Source organism: Mobula birostris, chromosome 4 (genome assembly GCF_030028105.1).
Source record: "Mobula birostris isolate sMobBir1 chromosome 4, sMobBir1.hap1, whole genome shotgun sequence".
NCBI lineage: Eukaryota > Metazoa > Chordata > Chondrichthyes > Myliobatiformes > Myliobatidae > Mobula > Mobula birostris.
In genome coordinates this window covers 84,378,344-84,399,680 of record NC_092373.1, presented here as the reverse complement: position 1 = coordinate 84,399,680, position 21,337 = coordinate 84,378,344, and the positions used below count along the sequence as shown (strand labels likewise).

The following is a 21,337-nucleotide window of genomic DNA, read 5'->3' as shown; positions in this document are numbered from 1 at the left end:
AGAACTGCAACATAGCCTGCTATTTCAGACCACAAACAAGAGAAAATCTGCAGATGCTGGAAATCTGAGCAACACACACAAAATGCTGGAAGAACTCAGCAGGCCAGGCAGCATCTATGGAAAAAAGTACAGTCGACGTTTTGGGCCAAAGCCCTTCAGCAGGACACTGTATTTTCTTCCATAGATGCTGCCTGGACTGCTGAGCTCCTCCAGCATTTTGTGTGTGTTGCTGCTATTTCAGAGCATCCTTTTGGCCAATGAAAATCTTTATTTACATACCATTTTTTTTCTCTAGATATGCAAGTTGCCTGCAAATATATGTCAACTATTGTCCAAATAGAGCCTTCATGTTCTCAATGTGAATGTGTAGGTTACCTCGGCTTATTTATTGACTGAGACACAGCGAGGAATAGGCCCTTCTGGCCCTCCGAGCCACGCCGCCCAGCAACCCCCCAATTTAATCCTAGCCTACTCGCAGGATAATTTGCAATGACCAATTAACCTTCCAACTGGTATGTCCTTGGACCGTGGGAGGAAACCGGAGCACCCCGAGGAAACCCACGCAGTCACGTGGAGAACGTACAGTCTCCTTAGAGACAGCGGCTGTTGAACCCAGGTAGTTGGTACTGCGAAGAGTTGTGCTAACTGCTACACTACCGTGAGCTTTCTTCTCACATCCTGAAAGTGCGCAGGTAGGCAAGTTATTTGGCCACTTCAAATTGCTCCAAGTGTTTGGATGAGTGGAAAAGTTGATTGTAATGTGTGGGATGAATTGTAAATTGGTGCTTGATGTTCCACAGGGACTCTTTGGGCTGAGGGCCCTGATCCCCTGCCATGTGACTATGAATGGAAGAAGACTCAGGATAAGGTGCAAAAAGATGTAACCACTTGTAGGTCAGCATAAAATGTAGACAGTATGGCCCTGTGTGAGGCAGCAAGAGAGACAAAAATTGACCTTTCCACAAAAGGTTTTATCATTTCTCACCTGAAATAGACTGGCAGCTTCCAAGATTCTCTGCACATTATGTTTGGTGATGTAGACTTTGCTGGTGTAGGTATAATCCAATAATGTCTCCATGGTGCTGGCATCCACCCCTTTAATCACTATCCTTTCTTCATGTTTTTCTTTGAGATCATTACAAAACATTGCCCTGGAAGAGAAGGTAAATCCCACATAAGATTCACTATCTTTTTTTCTCCCTACCAGTCTTATGTTGTCTATTGTTGAAACTAGATACCCAGAGCCAATGAATGGTGCTGTTGATTTAGTTATAAATTGCTCTATGGTCATTATTGAATTTCACCCCATAATATTGTAGGTCGTTTCGCATAGAAACAGCCTCCCACACTAATCCATATTTAACTCTTTGAACACATTAACAAGGAAATCTGCAGATGCTGGAATTTCAAGCAACACACATAAAAGTTGCTGGTGAACGCAGCCGGCCAGGCAGCATCTCTGGGAAGAGGTACAGTCGATGTTTCGGGCCGAGACCCTTCGTCAGGACTAACTGAAAGAAGAGCTAGTAGGAGATCTGGAATCCTATTCCTAGTGGGGTGGCGGGAGCATGGAGTAAGAGCAGATGTGCGTGAAATGGGGGAGATGCGTTTGAGAGCCCTTGCCCATCTTCTGGGCTTCACACCCCCCCCCTTTTTTTTCTCCCTAGGCCTCCTGTCCCATGATCCTCTCATATCCCCTTTGTCAATCACCTGTCCAGCTCTTGGCTCCATCCCTCCCCCTCCTGTCTTCTCCTATCATTTTGGATCTCCCCTTCCCCCTCCAACTTTCAAATCCCTTACTCACTCTTCCTTCAGTTAGTCCTGACGAAAGGTCTCGGCCTGAAACGTCGACTGTACCTCTTCCTAGAGATGCTGCCTAGCCTGCTGCGTTCACCAGCAATTTTGATGTGTGTTCTTTGAACACATTTTTGTTATTTTTCAACTTATATTCTAAATCTTTGCTCCTTATTAATATTTCAGATACTGCATGCCTTTTATATATATTCTGTCCAATATGATGTGTCACTTGACTCTGCTCAAATATATGCATTTTCTTTAAGTCTAATAATCTGTCAATAGCAGATATTTCCAGAGCACAGAAGGTGATTGTTAAGATTAGTTTATCTCTGCCAGATCTATGAAAACAGCTATTGAAATTGATTCACTTCCCCACATTTTCCCAAGTATACTTTCAATTCTCTTCTTGAAGGCAGGCCGTTGATTTAAAAAAAATGCAACCTCATCTCTGCCATTTCCTTCTTTGTGTTGTCTTATTACTGATTGTCCTGCCAGAGGTAACAGTTACTCCCTATTTATTCCATCAAAATCTAATGATTTTGAACCCATCTGAAGATTTCCCTTTGAATTGAGCCCCAAAGAGAATAATTTCCAACCTTGCAATCTCATCACATCTTCCTGTTATTTTGGTAAATCTTTAAATGCACTCTTTCCAAGGCTGTGATGCTCAATTGTGAGATTATATGAAGGAAGTGAAACCATAACATATTTAATTCTCTTCCTCCTTTCATCCACAGTACTTAGAAGTCAACAAGATATTGATCTTTAGAGGCTATAAGAACAGAGTGAACTATAAGCAGTGGAAGTAATCATTCTTACAAAGAACGACCATGTTAGAGCTTAAAGAGTCAGATTTCAGCAGCAAAAAATTAAGGATTGGGAACTTTCATGAGATGCAAACAATTTACATTACCTTACTGAGGACCATCATTATTTTGAAATGCAGACTTCATGATTCAACAACTACTCTGCTTTTAATAATGAATAATTTATTGGCATATTTCCCAATAAATGTGATGAAGGATCTGTGTCAATTGAACTCTCTTGAGATCTAATGACCACCAAGTTCAAACCTAATTTATTCCACCTTTTGCCATCTGAGCATGCGTTTGATGTCAGTGTGATAGCAAAAATCTTGGTTGAAGACAGAAGAGACTACAAATGCTGGAACCTGGAGTAAAACCCAAACTGCTGGTGGAACTCAGTAGGCAGCAACTGTGGAGGAAAATGGACAATCAACATTTTGGGCCTAAACCTTACATCTGGACTCAGATGAGGTCAACAGCCTCTTTGCCTTATAATCACCAAGAAAAATGTAGTTACAATTGTGAGAGGGGTGATTCACTGAGACACAACTTGTTTCTGATCGTAAGCCTTTTTTCACTAAACCAACGGCTTAGAGATCCAATTGCCACTTTGAGTAGGAGCCAGTCTCTACCTTTAGCAGGTAGACTCATTCCATGTCCAATAGAGCTGAAGTGCTTTGTCTCTTGGCTCCGCCAAACTGATCTGGAGACTGTCCTACTGACCCACACCCTTGATGATCTCTTCTTGGGTCCTTGATGACATTGCAATTCTCCCTTTCTCACCAATTTTGCCCATTAAAGCATCAAGGAAGATTGAAAATGCCGAAGCGAGTATGGAAGGTGAGGGAGTGCTCAGCACCATCTACCGGCCTCTTGCTCGCTGCTACCAGAAGAAGGCCCCTGTGTGTGATGGTCTCTCTCTCTCTCTCTCTCTCTCTCTCCCTCTCACTCGATTCTCCCGAGGGAAGCCCCCTGCATTCAAGTGATCTCTCTCTCTCTCTCTCCTCAATGGTGCCAGAGTGAGGTTTAATCGTTGCGGTTTGTATTTGCACAGTGGTTCACATTATGGTGTATTTCCTAGTTCAGGGTCTCTCCTTGTTCTGTTCTTATTTTCGGGCAACTTTGAATTGGGGCGGCCTGCCGATAATGAACACTGAGCTGAGCTCTTCGATTTTGTGTTTTATATTCTGTGTTTTCACTCATTCTTTCTTGTTGCCATTCGTGTAATTTGTGTTTTGTGCGGGGGGGGGGTGGTTGATGTTCTTGTTGACATTTGTGTGAGGGGGGTTGATGTTCTTGTTGACATTTGTGCGAGGGGAGGGGTTGTTGTTCCTGTTGATGTTTGTGTGAGGGGAGGGGGTTGATGTTCTTGTTCCTGTTTGTGCAGGGGGGGAGGGGTGGTCCATGTTCCTGCTGATGTTTGTGCGAGGGGAAGGGTTGTTGTTCCTGTTGCCATTTGCACGAGGGGGGCTGATGTTCTTGTTGATGTTTGTGCAAGGGGAAGGGGTTGATGTTCTTGTTCCTGTTTGCACGCGGGGGGGGGGTCATGTTCTTGTTGATATTTACATGATTTGCTTTTTTTAAGTGCATGGCGGGTGGGGTTATTTTTTCTTTGAATGGGTTCCATGGTTTTCTTTCTTGGTTGCCTTTGTTTTGTGGCTGTCTGTGGAGAAGACGAATTTTCAGGTTGTATACTGCATACATACTTTGATAATAAATGTAATTTGAATCCTTTGAAGTCCGCAGGTGACTTACACTCTATGGCCATTTTATTAGGTACACCTGTACACCTGCTCGTTAATGCAAATATCTAATCAGCCAATCACGTGGCAGCAACTCAAAGCATAGAAGCATGCAGACATGATCAAGAGGTTCAGTTGTTGTTTGGACCAGACATCAGAATGGGGAGAAATGTGATCTAAGTGACTTTGAGCATGGAATGATTGTTGGTGCCAGACAGAGTGGTTTTAGCATGTCAGAAACTGATGATCTCCTGGGATTTTCACAGGCAACAGTCTCTAGAGTGTACACAGAACAGTGCAAAAAAACAGAAAACATTCTGTAAGCGGCAATTCTGTGTGTGAAAGCACCTTGTTAATGAGAGAGGTCAGAGGTGAATGGCCAGACTGGTTGAAGCTGACAGGAAGGCGACAGTAACTCAGATAACTACATGTTACAACAGTGGTGTGCAGAAGAGCAATTCTGAATACACAACACATTGAATTTTGAAGTGGATGGGCCCTGCAGCAGTGGACCATGAACATAGACTCGGTGGCCACTTTATTAGGTACAGGAGGTAGCTAATAAAATGGTCACTGAGAGTTATAATGGAACAGGTGAAGGCCTTATAACAATCTCCTGAAGCCCGTCCATACTGGTCAATACCATTGATTACATTTCTCTAATCCATTTTCCCCCCATATTCCTTGATCCCCAAAATCAACTCAGTAAGGGAGCATCCACCATCCTCTGAGATGAAAAATTCCAAAAATTCCAGAACCACTGTGTAAATTTTCCCTATGGCAAACCCCCTGCCTTAAAACCAAGACAACAAACTGTGGACTCTCAGCTGCAAACTGACAATTCTGTGAGACCTGAATGAATTTTACCCAGAGAGAATGGACACATTCTATTCATTCTCTCTTCCTAGGGCAACCCATTTAACCCTGGAATCAACCAATAAAACATGACCTTTAAATCACATGTACTGTATTCTTCCAGGCCCTGTAAATGGAAGAAGACGTAATTTGATAAACTCCTAGCCCTTTTGCACAAAAGTTAACGTATAATTCACTTCATAATTGCTTGCTGCAATTATATATTAATTTTCTTTCATTCCTGAATAAGAGCACCCAACGCCTAATTTTCCGAGTTCACATTTTCCCCACACTATGCACTATCTGCCATATTCTAGTCCCAAAGCCTGTTGAGTAAAGAAAAGAGGTCATATGTCCTGACATCCTTTCCAGGTGTACAGTGTTATGTTTTGTAACTCTAGAAACTAATCAAAAGAAAAACACAGAGTGGGTGATAAATGTGTTTACTTCATTCTTTAATTTAGTGAGGCGTACACATATGATGTGGTGATGTAATGACATATGCCACTCATTACTTTTACAAAAAAAATAATTAATTATGTAAACAAGAAAGAATGCTCAAACAATATCTTTACAATATGACTCAAGTATTAACAAAATATTATATACACAATGCTCCTCCCTGCTTAGCAATAAAATCCAACTCAATATAAAATGTAACTCAAATCAAATAACCAAAGAGGTAATGTATTGCTGTCTAGTCATCTACACACACACACACACACACACACACACACACACACACACACGCACAGTTTACTATATAGTACAACTACTATATAGTAGAGCTACTAGGACTTGATGTTTCAAGCCCTATGGTAAGTCAGCACTCTCGATGTTGGCAGTGGGTTTGGAGTGGTGACAAGGAGGGAGGGTAGGTACATCATCGGGGTCATCAGGTGGGCACCCTCCTTCTTTGGCGTTTCGTTGATAAGCCCACGATGTCTCCAGAGGGCTCAACGGTGCTACCTGGCATCCCAGATACACCTCCCTCAGTTCCATACCCTCCTGACTTCATCTTGCACCCAGTTGTTGTCTTTCCTTTTAATCCAAATCCAATTGCTGCTTTCTTCTGCTGCATTTGACAAGGAATTCATTGCTTGTTGGAGAGAGCGACCCCTCACCCCCACCTTCTTCGATAGACAGGTTGTAGATGTAGCAACGAATCCCCTGCATCCCACCTCTACAGGGAAAATCTTGGTCTTCCAGCCATTCTGGGCAGCTTCAGTTGCTAGTTCAGAGTACTTGGTCTTTTTCCTCTCATAAGCTTCTTCGATACCATCTTCCCATGGTACTGTCAATTCCACAACATATGCCAGCTTGGCTGTTGTGGACCACAGGACCATGTCTGGCTGGAGTGTTGTATAGACATTCAGAGCTTAGTAAATTTTAAATGGACCATTCAGGCCAAAAAACTCAATTGCTGTAGTGTAGACAATTTCTTACTCTTGTCAGATAACGCCGTCCCTGACAAGGGGATCACTCTGCTTGGCAGGTGAGACTTATGGCTGTAAAATAGTCTCCAGTTCTGATGCCTTCTCCAAGGTGGTTGTAGGAGCTGACTCTGGGATTACAGAAGGTTATTCTGACAGCTCTAAACACCTTTCTTCTCTAACAATTGACTCTACGCTCCTCTATTGATTGATGCATCATCTCCAGATGATATAAGACACAATCTCCACTCCGTAGGAGAGAGGTCCAGTTCTGCCCTTAATCTTGTCAAGTACCCACTTTTGACCACCTCTGTAGTCCCACACCAGGACCGCTTGTCCAGGAATGCAACACCGATCCTTTTTGTTTGAGGACCCCTCAATTTGTCTCAAATGTTTGTCCTGCATGCTTCTTCTGAGATATGGATTAAGGAGATCCAAGCATGAGTGCAAGGCACAGCAAGGAACAGCTGGTGAGTTATTGGTTGTGAGATGTACTGCATTGTGATATTCAAGGTGGAAATTGGCAAGTTTCTGATTCTGCTGACATTGCTCACAGTGCGTTCTTTAGACTCCGGACAAACCCTTTCACCAAGCCATTGGTAGATGGGTGGTACGGTGCAGATGTAATATGTCTTATTTCATTCATTTTCAGGAGTGACTCAAACTGTTCAGCAACAAACTGTGGTCCATTATCACTGACTAAGTAACACCAGTCCTTTAGAAGCAGCTTCTCAACATATCAGCAGTGTGCGAGGCTGTGGTGGAGGCTATTGGGAACACTTCTGGCCACTTTGTCTACTACCAAGAAATCTGTGCTCATTTGTGATCAGCGGTGATCTCATCGAATGGTGGAGCAGGCTCGATGGGCCAGATGGCCTACTCCTGCTCCTATTTCTTATGTTCTTACGAATAGTCTGGCAAAATCCACAGGAATCCTCTACAAGGGAAATGCAGGCCGTTCCCAGGATGGAGAGCCACTGCTCTTGGCATCTTCTGACCATGTTGGCATCACGAACAGTGCATGGCAAGCTGCTTGATCCGTTGATTTATCCCAGAGCACCAAACAAGGCTTTTGGGGTCAGTGTTTTCACTTTTACCACACCCAGATGACCGATATATAGCTCCTCCAACACTTACATTCTCAGTTTGGAAGGTCAGTCAGTCAGTGGGTGCCGTCCTGAATCCAGGGTTGGCGGCTATGCACCTCCATCTTCTTCGATCTTGCAACAGCACCGAGTACAGCCTCTCCTCCAGTTTGTTCTCGCTGGCCGCCTTGGCACCGCATGCTGCCACCCCCGCCAAACTCGAGCCCGGGGCCATGTCGGCCTCCAGCTGCGGCCGCTTCTTTGAGCTCGGCCCTTCCTTAGGCGGAGGCCTTGGGCAGGTGCAGGCCGGGAGCCGTGGTCGAGTGGTCGGCGACTTGGGCTGGCTCCCCCACCGGACTTAGCCTGGTGAGGTGGGTGTGAGGACACCCAGCAGGACTGAAAAAAAACAAGACCTGACAAAGGGCGGATGAGCTCCTTATGAGCCAACGGCCATCTTCCGTGGAAGAGATTAAAGCCTCACCACGTATCTACGAATCATATGCTATGCGCCTAGTTAGAAGAGACATGATGAGCTTGGGCGCTGCACCATTTGGAAAGTACAGCAACTTTAAATCCCCAAATCTGGCAACCCCATTCTATGGCAAGTTCAACCATGTGCTGGCAAAAATGAAGGATCTGGGGTTTCTGCTACACATTCCAGCCATTTTGGGTGGCCATATAGACATGTGACAGTGTAGGGTCTTTTCTGGTTTCTCTTTGGATCACCTCTGCTGTAATTGGGAGGCTTTCAATTTGCTTTAGGAATGTCCTCTCTTGTAAATTTTTCAGGTATTTCCTTTTCCAAAGTTAAATGGGACAATCCATCAGCACTTCCAGGATTAGCTGCCCTCTTAAATTTGATCTTGTAATTGGATCCTCCGAGAAATAGGGCCCACCTTTGCAATTGTGCTGCTGCTGCTGTTAGTGGAACACTCATTTGTGGATTGAAAATGGACACTAGTAGCTGATGATCAGTAAACTCTCTCCCATGCAAGTACTGATTGAAATGTTTCACACGTAAAACCAGACTCAAGTCTTCTCTGTCAATCTGTGTCTAATTTCCCTGGACAACAATTTTTTTTAAGTGCTGCTTCCTCAGAATTTTTATTCTGTTTATGATAGACCACCGGAAGCTAGACACAAATATAATTTCTGACTATTCGTATCACATAGGAATTTGGAGAAACAAGAAATTAACTTTTATTAAATATAATGTGTTTAATGGTGTTGACTCTTTGCAATAGTTCCACTAAGCTAAAAATATTTCATTGATTATTTTTGTTTGTACTCAGTGTCTGAGGCTTCTCACTTAAGTGTCCAAGGATAATCTGCCAGTATTGATGGATTCCAGTTGCCCTGTTACCATTTCTCCATGACCACAACGTCCTGATGAATTCTTTTACCATGCTCATCACTGACAGAGCCAAGATTTGCAGAGAAGCCTAAATGGGAATGCAGAAAATGAATGGTTTTGTATGCTTGAAACGCGTTGTCAACCATCTGCACGAGGTTTGGTGTGCTCTGTAATTGCCAAGAAAATTCTCAACCTCTTTCCATGCGATTTTCTCCACTCGCACTAGAAGTTCTTCAAATTGCCTGCCATTTATGACCTGCTTGATTTGTAGACTAACAAAAAATGCCTTCCTTAATCTTGGCATCAGATATTCTGACTTGAGTTATGAATTGAAATAATAAATATAGGCGATTTTAAAAATGGTGTGTGATACGGAAATTTCATGGTGATTTTCATGATCAGCAGCCCAAAGTGCATAATATACACCCAAAAGTATTCAGAACACAAAGTTTTTGTTGTCCAGTGTTTTTCTCTGCAGTGGTAAGGGAATGTGATGTAAAGGCTATGTAGCATTCACTTCCATCCTCATAACATGTGACATGACTACACCTATACCATAAAGTGAGGTGTCACAAGCAAGCTTCATAATGTGGATCATAATGTGTGATTACAGTGCCTGATATCACCATTTCTTTACCTTTTGGAAAGCCACCCAATCCTATATTGTCCATTGCCATTTATTCCTGATCTATAGTAATGAGTTCAAGAGTTGGAGCACAGTAGCCAGTTTTGGCAGGAACCTGTAATAGTATTTGACAAATCTTAAAAAGGACTGCAACTGTGGCACATCCTTTGGGTATCCACCACTGCTTGATTTTTCTCAGCAAACTTGTATAATTCTTGTGCATCAATTGTGTGACCACAGTAAGTGATGCTTGGTTTAAAAAACTCACACATGTTGCATTGAACTCTGAGCCCATAATCTTCCAAGCTTTTTAACACTGACTTTAGATTTTGTAGATGTTCTTTGTCATCCTCACCAGAAACAATGATGTCAGCCAGGTAACACTGAGTGCCTGGGCAGCCTTGTAGCACCTCATCCACAGCTTTCGGCCAGAGTGCAGATGCAGATGCCACCCCCAAAATAAGCGTATTATAGCGATAAAGCTCTTTGTGAGTGCTTATGGGGAGAAACACTTTGGACACTTTTTCAGTCTCCATATGTAGTTAGGCTTCAGCTTAGTCCACTTTTGTATGTGTTCTATTTTGTTGTATTTTCTGCAAGTTTTTCCTTTAAACCTGCTTTGGTGTGGTGTATGTGAGCTCCTGCTACAACAGTAACACAATTTGCTTGACCAAGCAGGTTTCTGTTTAGATGTTGCAATTTTCTTCACACTCACTTTCATTCCCAGCCGCAACTCAATTGCATCTCTGGCTGCTGTTATCATTAAATGTGATTTATGCTTCAGTTAAGAGCTGTTTTTGATTGCTTTCCATTCCACAAATTTCTACAAATTAAATTATCCCTCAGTGCATCATTAAGCCCATCAATGAACTGACAATGCTCAGACAATCTCTTCAATTCAGCCACATACGCTGAAATGGACTCCCCTTCCTTTTGATTCCGCTTATGAAATGTAAAGCATTCTTCAATCAGCAATAGTCTTGGTTCTAAATGTTTCTGTATTACTTTAACATTATCAGCAAAGCTCATTCAGGCTGGTTTGGTTGGAACAGTTAAAATTCTAAGCAAACTCTCTGCTCTTCCACCTGTTGTACTCAGCAAAACTGGCACTTTTTGTTCATTGCCTCTTTCACTTGCTTCAAAATCCGCTCTATTCAGTCAGTATACACCTCCCAGTTATGTGCTGTGCAATCGTATGCATCTATCTTTCCAATGTAGCCAGACATATTTGTTTTTTTCAAAATTATTCTTATTTTAATCCAAAACTCACTCTTTTTCAACCTGTGAATTTCTTCCATTTTCTGCATTTTTTTAACTTGGCCATCTTTCTTCTTTTCTGGAGGGGCATGAGCTGCACTTTACTTTTTAACTCCGACGTCTCTCTCTTCTTGTAAAGAAAAAACACGCTGCGCTTCAATAAATAGGTAGTCGTCTCGGGTTAAATTTAAAACTTACTCATTGCCACTGTTATGTTTTGTACCTCTAGGAACTAACCAAAAGAAAAACACAGAGCTGGAAATAAACGTGTCTACTTCATTCTTTAGTTTATTGAGACACCCACATATGACGTGGTGATGCGATGACGTATGCCATTCACATACTTTTACATGAATTATGTAAACAACAAAGAATGCTTAATCAAACAATATATTTACAATATTACTGAATTATTAAATATACAACATAGAGAAACTTGGATCCCAAATATCAAACTGGGGCTCTTGGATCACGTAAACATCTGGCATGGATGGTCACTATGAGAACTTGCAAACTTATGGACCAAAGGTATCAGAAGCTGAAGATAAACACAATCTCATTGATGTTCAGTTTATTAACTCTCCTGAGCAATATTCCACATTCACTGGCAGTGTAAGTATATTGTGCTCTTATTGTACCTCCTAATAAAATGCTCCCATGTTTTTTAATAGAAAATCATAGAAGTATTTAATGGAGCTGATAATGCAACCAATCAATTGCTTGATGCATGAGACTACAGAACAACTACATTTACTGATACAGAAAAGCAAAAATCTGCAGCGACTGGAAATCTCAAGTAAAATAGGCAAATGCTGGAAATATTCACTAGGTGACAGAGTTAATGTTTCAACTTGAAGACCCTTCATCTGAAGAGATGTGATGCAAGATTATTTTACCGAAACACTAACTCTGTCACTCTTTCCACAGATGTTGTCTGACCTGTTGAGTATTTCCAGCATTTTCTGTTTTTGTTTGAATTTACAGGAAACTGGGTGTCAGTCTTCTGAATTGCTACTTTGCACAACAGCCAAAACTTTGTAAAAAAAAATAGTTACGGTTAAAATAACGCAAACACGAGGAATTCTGCAGATGCTGGAAATTCAAGCACCACACATCAAAGTTGCTGGTGAACGCAACAGGTCAGGCAGCATCTCTAGGAAGGGGTACAGTCGACGTTTCAGGTTGAGACCCTTCATCAGGACTAACTGAAGGAAGGGTTAGTAAGAGATTTAAAACTGGGAGGGGGAGGGGGAGATCCAAAATGATAGGAGAAGACAGGAGGGGGAAGGATGCAGCCAAGAGCTGGACAGGTGATTGGTAAAAGGGATATGAAAGGATCATGGGACAGGAGGCCTAGGGAGAAAGAAAAGGGGGAGGGGGGGAACCCAGAGGATGGGCAAGAGGTATAGTCAGAGGGACAGAGAGAGAAAAAGGAGAGTGAGAGAAAGAATGTGTGTATATAAATAAATAATGGATGGGGTACGAGGGGGAGGTGGGGCATTAGCGGAAGTTAAGGAGGTCAAGGTTCATGCCATCAGGTTGGAGGCTACCCAGACAGAATATAAGGTGCTGTTCCTCCAACCTGAGTGTGGCTTCATCTTTACAGTAGAGGAAGCCGTGGATAGACATGTCAGAATGGGAATGGGATGTGGAATTAAAATGTGTGGCCACTGGGAGATCCTGCTTTCTCTGGCGGACAGAGCGTAGATGTTCAACAAAACGATCTCCCAGTCTGCGTCGGGTCTCACCAATATATAAAAGGCCACATCGGGAGCACGGGACGCAGTATATCACCCCAGCCGATTCACAGGTGAAGTGTCACCTCACCTGGAAGGACTGTCTGGGGCCCTGAATGGTGGTAAGGGAGGAAGTGTAAGGGCATGTGTAGCACTTGTTCCGCTTACAAGGATAAGTGCCAGGAGGGAGATCAGTGGGGAGGGATGGGGGGGACGAATGGACAAGGGAGTCGCGTAGGGAGTGATCCTTGCGGAAAGCAGAGAGTGGGGGGAGGGAAAGATGTGCTTAGTAGTGGGATCCCGTTGGAGGTAGCGGAAGTTACGGAGAATAATTTGTTGGACCCGGATGCTGGTGGGGTGGTAGGTGAGGACCAGGGGAACCCTATTCCTAGTGGGGTGGCGGGAGGATGGAGTGAGAGCAGATGTGCGTGAAATGGGGGAGATGCGTTTGAGAGCAGAGTTGATGGTGGAGGAAGGGAAGCCCCTTTCTTTAAAAAAGGAGGATATCTCCCTCAGCCTGGAATGAAAAGCCTCATCCTGAGAGCAGATGCGGCGGAGACGGAGGAATTGCGAGAAGGTGATGGCATTTTTGCAAGAGACAGGGTAAGAAGAGGAATGGTCCAGATAGCTGTGAGAGTCAGTAGGCTTATAGTAGACATCAGTAGATAAGCTGTTTCCAGAGACAGAGACAGAAAGATCTGGAAAAGGGAGGGAGGTGTCGAAAATGGACCAGGTAAACTTGAGGGCAGGGTGAAAGTTGGAGGCAAAGTTAATAAAGTCAACGAGTTCAGCATGCATGCAGGAAGCAGCGCCAATGCAGTCGTCGATGTAGCGAAGGAAAAGTGGGGACCAGACCTAATCAGTTCCCCTCTACCACCACTCTGCTCCATCTAGCGGAATTAGTCCTCACTCTTAATACTTTCTCTTTTGGCTCCTCCCACATCCTCCAAACTAAAGGTGTAGCTATGGGCACCTGCAGGGGTCCCAGCTATGCCTGCCTTTTTGTTGGCTTTGTGGAACAATCTATGTTCTGAACCTATTCTGGTATCTGTCCCCCACTTTTCCTTCACTACATCGACGACTGCATTGGCGCTGCTTCCTGCACGCATGCTGAGCTCGTTGACTTTATTAACTTTGCCTCCAACTTTCATCCTGCCCTCAAGTTTACCTGGTCCATTTCCGACACCTCCCTTCCCTTTCTAAATCTTCCTGTCTCTATCTCTGGAGACAGCTTATCCACTGATGTCTACTATAAGCCTACTGACTCTCACAGCTATCTGGACTATTCCTCTTCTCACCCTGTTTCTTGCAAAAATGCCATCACCTTCTCGCAATTCCTCCGTCTCCGCCACATCTGCTCTCAGGATGAGGCTTTTCATTCCACGATGAGGGAGATGTCCTCCTTTTTTAAAGAAAGGGGCTTCCCTTCCTCCACTATCGACTCTGCTCTTAAACGCATCTTCCCCATTTCACGCACATCTGCTCTCACTCCATCCTCCCGCCACCCCACTAGGAATAGGGTTCTCCTGGTCCTCACCTACCACCCCACCAGCCCCCGGGTCCAACATGTTATTCTCCGTAACTTCCAACGGGATCCCACCACTAAGCACATCTTTCCCTCCTCCCCTCTGCTTTCCGCAAGGATCGCTCCCTACACGACTCCCTTGTCCATTCGTCCCCACTGATCTCCCTCCTGGCACTTATCCTTGTAAGTGGAACAAGTGCTACACATGCCCTTACACTTCCTCCCTTACCACCATTCAGGGCCCCAAACAGTCCTTCCAGGTGAGGCGACACTTCACCTGTGAGTCGGCTGGGGTGATGTACTGCGTCCGGTGCTTCCGATGTGGCCTTTTATATATTGGCGAGACCCAACTCAGACTGGGAGATTGTTCTGCTGAACACCTACGCTCTGTCCGCCAGAGAAAGCAGGATCTCCCAGTGGCCACACATTTTAATTCCACATCCCATTCCCATTCTGACATGTCTATCCACGGCCTCCTCTACTGTAAAGATGAAACCACACTCAGACTGGATTATATTTTTTCTCCCTAGGCCTCCTGTCCCATGATCCTCTCATATCCCTTTTGCCAATCACCTGTCCAGCTCTTGGCTCCATCCCTCCCCCTCCTGTCTTCTCCTATCATTTTGGATCTCCCCCTCCCCCTCCCACTTTCAATCTCTTACTAGCTCTTTCTTTAGTTAGTCCTGACGAAGGGTCTCGGCCCGAAACATCGACTGTACCTCTTCCTAGAGATGCTGCCTGGCCTGCTGTGTTCACCAGCAACTTTAATGTGTGTTGCTGTGGTTAAAATAATCTCCCCCCTCATTAGCAGAACTTGACCTGCAGGGCATGCCATGTGGCCCTGCATTTTGCAACTTCTTATGTTCTCCTGTTGACACATCGCAAACAGAAGAAAATCTGCAGATGCTGGAAATCCAAAGCAACACCCAAAATGCTGGAGGAACAGCATTGGAAAAGAGTAAACAGTTAACGTTTCAGGCCGAGACTCTTCTTCAAGGCATTTTGAGACTCTTATACAGGTACATGGATAATAGAAACAGGGGGCTATGTGGGAGAGAAGGGTTAGGTTGATCTTGGAGTAGACTAAGTGGTTGGCACAACATTGTGGGACAAAGGGCTCATGTGTTTTAATTTTGCATGTTAGCCTCTTATTACATTTGCTTTCACTAATCTTTCGTTTTCTTTTTGTCTACTTATAGATTTTGCAGTCTGCGTTTGAGTTCATTGGAGTTTTAGCCTCATCTTCTTATTCCTTTAACCAATCTCTTAAACTTTCTTGTTTGCTGGATTCTAAACTGCTCCCAATTCTCAGGCTTGCTACTTTTCTGGCAACTTTATGTAACTCCTCCAGGTCAGGCAGCATCTACGTATGAGAGGAAACGAACAGTTAACGTTTCATGCTGAGGCTCTTTATCTGATAAAGGGTTTCAACCCACAACATTGACTGTTGGTTTCCTTTGACAGATGCTGCCTGACTTGCTGATTTCCTCCAGCATCTTGTTTGTTGCATGCGTTGCTCTTACCTAACTCCCCTTTGGATCTAATACTGTTCTTCACTTCTTTTTTCAGCCAGAGCTGAGAAGCTTTCCCATTTGTGTTTATCTGTTTGAAATACAGTTCCTGGTTTCATTCTAAAAATGTTAACCAATACTTGCTCTGTGACCTGCAACCATAAATTACTTTCCCAAACAAGGCACCACTCCTTCTCCAAGCTCTCTTCAGAGGATCATGGATTGTGCAGCATAGAAATGAGTCCTTTCAACTCATCTCATCCCCGCTGACTGTGCTGCTAATTGACTTTAATCCTGTTTGCTTGCATTAAGCACATATTCTTCCATGTTTTTCTGACACATACCTGTCCAAATGTCATTTAAATGTTATTTTATCTACTTCTACTATCTCCTCTGGCAGCTTGTCCCAGATAATCATCAACCTCTGTATGGAAAAACTTGCCCCTCAGATCTCCTTGAAATTTCTCCTCTCTCACTTTAAGTGTATGCTCTCTAATTCTGTCTGCCCTGGGAAAGAAATCTTTGATGGCCTGTCTTATCCATTCCCCTTGCAGGTTTATAAACCTCTATAAGGTCACTGTTTGGGAACATTTTGGGGTTAGCACATGTAGCAGGTAACCTCAGCAACTGATTTCAACTGCCAGTCTTCAAATATGAATGTAGACTGTAGATTAAATTTAAAATGAAGCTCTGAACAATGTTCCTAAGAACTGTGAACTACAGTTAATTGGAAGAGCAGACAATGCTAATTAAAAGTCATCATTTGGATATTTGTGGTGTGGGTGCAAAGAGGGAGGTTGAAGGTTGTGTGCAGTTCAAAGGAAGCATTGTGGATGCATTGTAAATATTAAATTGTCCTGAACTGTCCTTTGATCTTTAACAAAGAATTAAGTCATGCCGAATTGAGTCAAGTAGGCCTTTTTCCTCCAAAACAGGTCTCAATATGATGCCTGCTATGTGTCATTTTGTTGAATAAAGAGACTGGTTCATATCTACCAGTGCTTCGCTCTAGTGACTTTGTTTATGCGACAACAGTTACTCACAATCCCACAATGTTACACTGAGAATAAACTCAGTGTATCCAATGACTACAGCTTTCAGGTAACGCCCTGGTGAATCTCTTCTGCATTCTCTCCCTATTGCTCTCAAATCCTTCCAGTAGTCGTGATAACCACAAATGTCCAATACTTAAGGTCTTCTCCAATCTGGACCTCTGCCGTAAGCCTGAAGTTACCAGAGTTAGATGTGGTTTAGCATTCACAATTTTGCCTACAAGTCTGAGAACCGTAGGTTCAAGTTGCACTTCATAGGCTGAGGCTGGCCTTTTGTCACAACTGTCGGAGTTGATAACTTTCTGATGGGATGTTACACCTTTCAAGCAAAATAAGAGAAAGTAAGACTACTTAAAGAGCAAAGTTTTTCTTGGACTATTGGTCAAATTTGTGATTTTCACCTCAATCAGATTCACAGAAACTGACTGTCAGACTGCGATCAAAGTTCTGTTTGTGGAACCTTGTCATAGTGATTCCTACATTACATACTGTTCACATTGCTTTAGTCCATTGGCAGAGCAGTGTGCTAGCTTAGCACACTTTGGGGTCATTTCTCATGTACGCAGAAGTGAATCACTCTACCCACAGTGGACCCCAGCACCATCACTCTCTAGACTGCAAGCCACAGGGAGTCACCCCCTACAAAATGACCGAGAGAGAAGTCAAAATTCTCAAAGTAATCTATAGAGAAACACTCTCATATAATGATCCATACTGGGCCAGCACCCCCACCGTTACTCTGGACATTGCTTTCTTCACAATGCGAGCTGCATTCAGGTACCAGTCTGGTTCAGCAGTACCACTTGTTTCTCAGTCAAAGGAAAATGGTTGAAACACCAATTCCATCCTGTGCACATAATCTAACCTTAAACTTCGGCACAGAGATCACAATAAACATCTGGAGAGGGATACATATCAGCAAAGAAGCTCTAGACACTGCAGATAGTGAAACTGGAACGGAGCAGCCTAGTAAAGTGTCAACCTGGTTGCCATGACAAAACTCTGGCTGAGGATAACAAACTACCTGAAAGCATCAATCACAGGTAACCAGCCCTCCTTCAGCTTACCCATCAATGTTAGAGTGAGGGGATTGCTAGATGGAATGCTTCTCACCTTGTATAAGAAGAAGAATGTCATAACAATTGTAGCAGTTCCCTGAGGAGTATCGGGAAAGCGGTGGGGGAAGTGGTAGAGAATTATTTGCCTGTATTGCTCTGGCCATGTTGTGCCTCATTAAAGAATGAATGGGTTTAGAACCAAGAGATCCACAAGTAATCTGATCACCTGGTTTGGCAGTTTCGAAAAATGTGTCAAACAAAAGTAAGTTTTATGATTTCACCAGGACATTGATTACATGAACACGAGTGTTTTATTTGAAATGCTTGCTGAAGAAACCCAGCTACCCACTGAATCAGCTAAGAGTAATCTCCTCCTTTAAAGACAACAGGGGGAATCATTGTGCAACAAGATAATGTTTCAAGCTGCACAGCAATGTCAAATGGATTTGTATTTTGAAGCCAATACATTTTCACTGTTGTTAATATATATCTTCAACTCATTATATATCAACAACAGTGAAAATGTATTGGCTTCAAAATGTATTGGCTTCAGATGGAAAACTGTTGAGCCGTCTGCACCTGGGGATCAAGGCAAAGTGCGCTAGATCTTCATTGGTGACTTCATCCACACCATATTGACAACTACCTTCAGCCTCTAATAGAAAGGCCAGCTCATTCCTATATAGAGTTTGGATTGGCTGTTTGTGTCTCTTTAAGGGATACATTGTGAGCTACAAAGACGTTGAAACAATCAAGTGTGAGACAGCTGAGAAACCTGGAAGTTTCAATTGAGGAGGGCTAGTGGAGGCAGATGATTTAGTTAGCTAAAAAGAAGACACTAAGAGAAGGGGCCAACAAATTTTGCACCTTCTCAGTTTGCTTTCACCTACAGCGACTTTCAGTCCAGTGAGATATCTGAGCTACATCAAACAATGTCTAACACAGAGATGATCACCAAGCCACAGACTATTCTTCTATATGACCAAAAGTTGCCATTAAATACTTTTCTACACTATATTAGGCCAGTTGGTGGTGAAGTCCAGACTTCGAGAAGAATGGTCCCGGGTTCAAATCTGACTGGCTCCTTGCACATTTTCCATCCATGCTGGGCTGAGTGTCGAGTAAGCAACTCGGCCTCATTAAAAAAAAGACAATGCTAAGAAAAACGGTAATTGCCACCCGCCAAGGCACAAAATAACAAAAAAAAATCTCTACTGGGCGGAAGTGCTGCATGATCTGACATGGTAATTTTCAGGTGAAGTTTTTATCTTCTTTCACTTTAATAATTCAAAAGTGTTCTCCTGAGGTCTTGGCCAATACTCATCCTTAACCAGTAACAGAAAAGCCATTTTCACTTTATGCGATAGTCTACAAATGGTGAAAATAGTCAGCAGTCCATGTACTATTCTCCTGGAAATGAAGTAATACGTATATCACCCATGTTAAAATTTATCCATCTGAAATTAAGTTAGTGGTTACGAGCTGCCAGCTGTTTCTGTGAGCTGTATGCAAATTAGCTACCATGATTTCTTTCTTAATTATTTTAAGAATATTGTAAACAATCTGTTGGTTTGGTTGTACTAATGACATCTTTGGTAATATGAAAGATGTCATGTAGTTTTTATCCTTTATTTAAAATATTGAATCTGATGATAAGGTGTATGCTGATTCATAGCCAAGCTGGAAGGTGAGATGAGATTGTATAGCTCCTAATCCAGATATCATAAGCCAAATTACATGAGAAGATTTTCTAATATTTCACTCTTTCTTACCATTTAGAATAACTAAATGGGCTTTTATTTACTTGAGCTGTTACTAAATTTTGCAGCTCATTGTTAAATTTGTGCATGTGAAGTAACCTGGGATGTTGTTCACCGTATTATAGGGGTGTTAGATTAATACAAGTGGTTGATCATTTGAGTTAACCTGTTTCCTGAGAAACCCTTTTTTTGGATTATTTGAAAACTAACAAATGTTACTGCTCAAGGAAAATGGCAACAACAATTTTGTTCATATTCTTATTTTTATCCTGGTCTACTTGCAATAGCGACAGGATCTTTACTCTGTTTCCTCATAAACCTCTCTTCTTGTATTTCCCCAATCTGTTGTCATAATAGTTTCAAATCCACATTCATTGTGTGTAAGAGGAAACCACAGTGAGATGGCAGAATAATCAGATGACACAAGCCTTATTTAACAAGGTTGGCAATTTAACCATGAAAAAAGTGAACAGTGAGGCATGGAAAATTGTTACTCAATTCTTACTTGTCTCATTTTTTTAAGACTACAAAATCTAAACCCCAGTAAACATCTCCCATGGAACATGTTAATTCAAACGAACAAGTACGTGATTATGTAAGTGTAAAATCATTCCAAGATACTTAACAAGCACAAATTTAACAATAAGTCACTTAATGGAATGTTAGGCCAGGTAAGCAAAAGTTTGATTAAAGCTGGAAGTTTTAAGGAGCTTCTTAAGAGAGGACAGCATGGTAAAGAGTTTTACAGAGTAAATTCTGAAGCAGTAATTCTCTGCGGCTGAAGGCTTGTTTGCGACAGCAATGCAGAGGAAGTATCGAACATGACTGCTACAAGAAGAAAGAAACCTCGGTCTATCTTGTGCATACCTGAAGTAACTGCTCGCTGCCGCCAAGACCACCCTGTGACAGGAGAACTCACTATTGTCCACACATAGTACAACATCAGTCAGGGATCTCTCCAGCCTCAGATTCTCCAAGCCACTGTGCAGAAGAGCAGAGAGCCCACTGTCGTCAAATGTCATCTTCCCGTCGGACGAGCTCCCAGTCATTCGTTCCACACTCTGGTCTTGTTTCACCTCTTGGTGGCTGTCTGTCTGATCTGTACTATTTTCTACTATGTCTGCCATTTTGCATACAACTACCGTCTAATTATTTTTTCCACTGAGTGTAGCTGCAACTTCAGAGTTGGTTGAATGTTGGCCTTTAACGGATTTCCTGTTCATGACTTGCTTCTTATCAGTGACCAACACACACGGAACAGGAAGGGCCGTACTTTCTCATCTTTTTTTCTCCATGTCAAAACGTGCTTTTGTTTTTGCAGAGTTCAGATAGTTTCTTTGGTGTGAATTGAATTTTAATGTAATTAACATTTGTGAATCTGGTGCAATAAGGAGGTAGTATTCTTTTTCGGGAGGGTATTAGTCACTACAGTCTAAGCAAGGCCTAGAAGACCTCAGAAAAAAAAGTTCCAGTAAAGATCTGAATCATAAAACCATGCGGTAGATAGTTTCAAAGCAAAACTTTCCCAGAGCAAGTGTCTGCAGATCAAAAAGATGATGACAAATAGTTGTTTTTTTTTTTCTGGAGCTTATGAAGTTTTTCATCTCCTGCAAAGAAAATTCCATAGCTGAGATTCCGTCCCTCGGTACCTGGGCAGTCTGTATACCGTGTGGTGCTATGCTACTGGCTGACATCACAAAACTCAGGCATTAATGTAAAGATGATTTGGTGCAAGATATGA

The 21,337-nt window shown here is 42.7% G+C and overlaps 1 protein-coding gene across 2 annotated transcripts in view; it reads right to left on the bottom strand.

The window, feature by feature from the left end:
• Nucleotides 1–20,818, bottom strand: part of klhl6 (kelch-like family member 6) — a 53,461-nt gene extending 32,643 nt beyond the window's left edge. For both annotated transcript variants that reach the window (XM_072255697.1, XM_072255698.1), the window contains exons 1-2: nt 20,464–20,818; nt 986–1,151 (exon numbers count right to left, since the gene is read on the bottom strand). In XM_072255697.1, the coding sequence (XP_072111798.1) occupies nt 986–1,151; nt 20,464–20,723 (426 nt within the window). In that variant the 5' untranslated portion in view covers nt 20,724–20,818. The remainder of the gene's footprint in view (nt 1–985; nt 1,152–20,463) is intronic.
• Nucleotides 20,819–21,337: the final 519 nt, after the last annotated feature.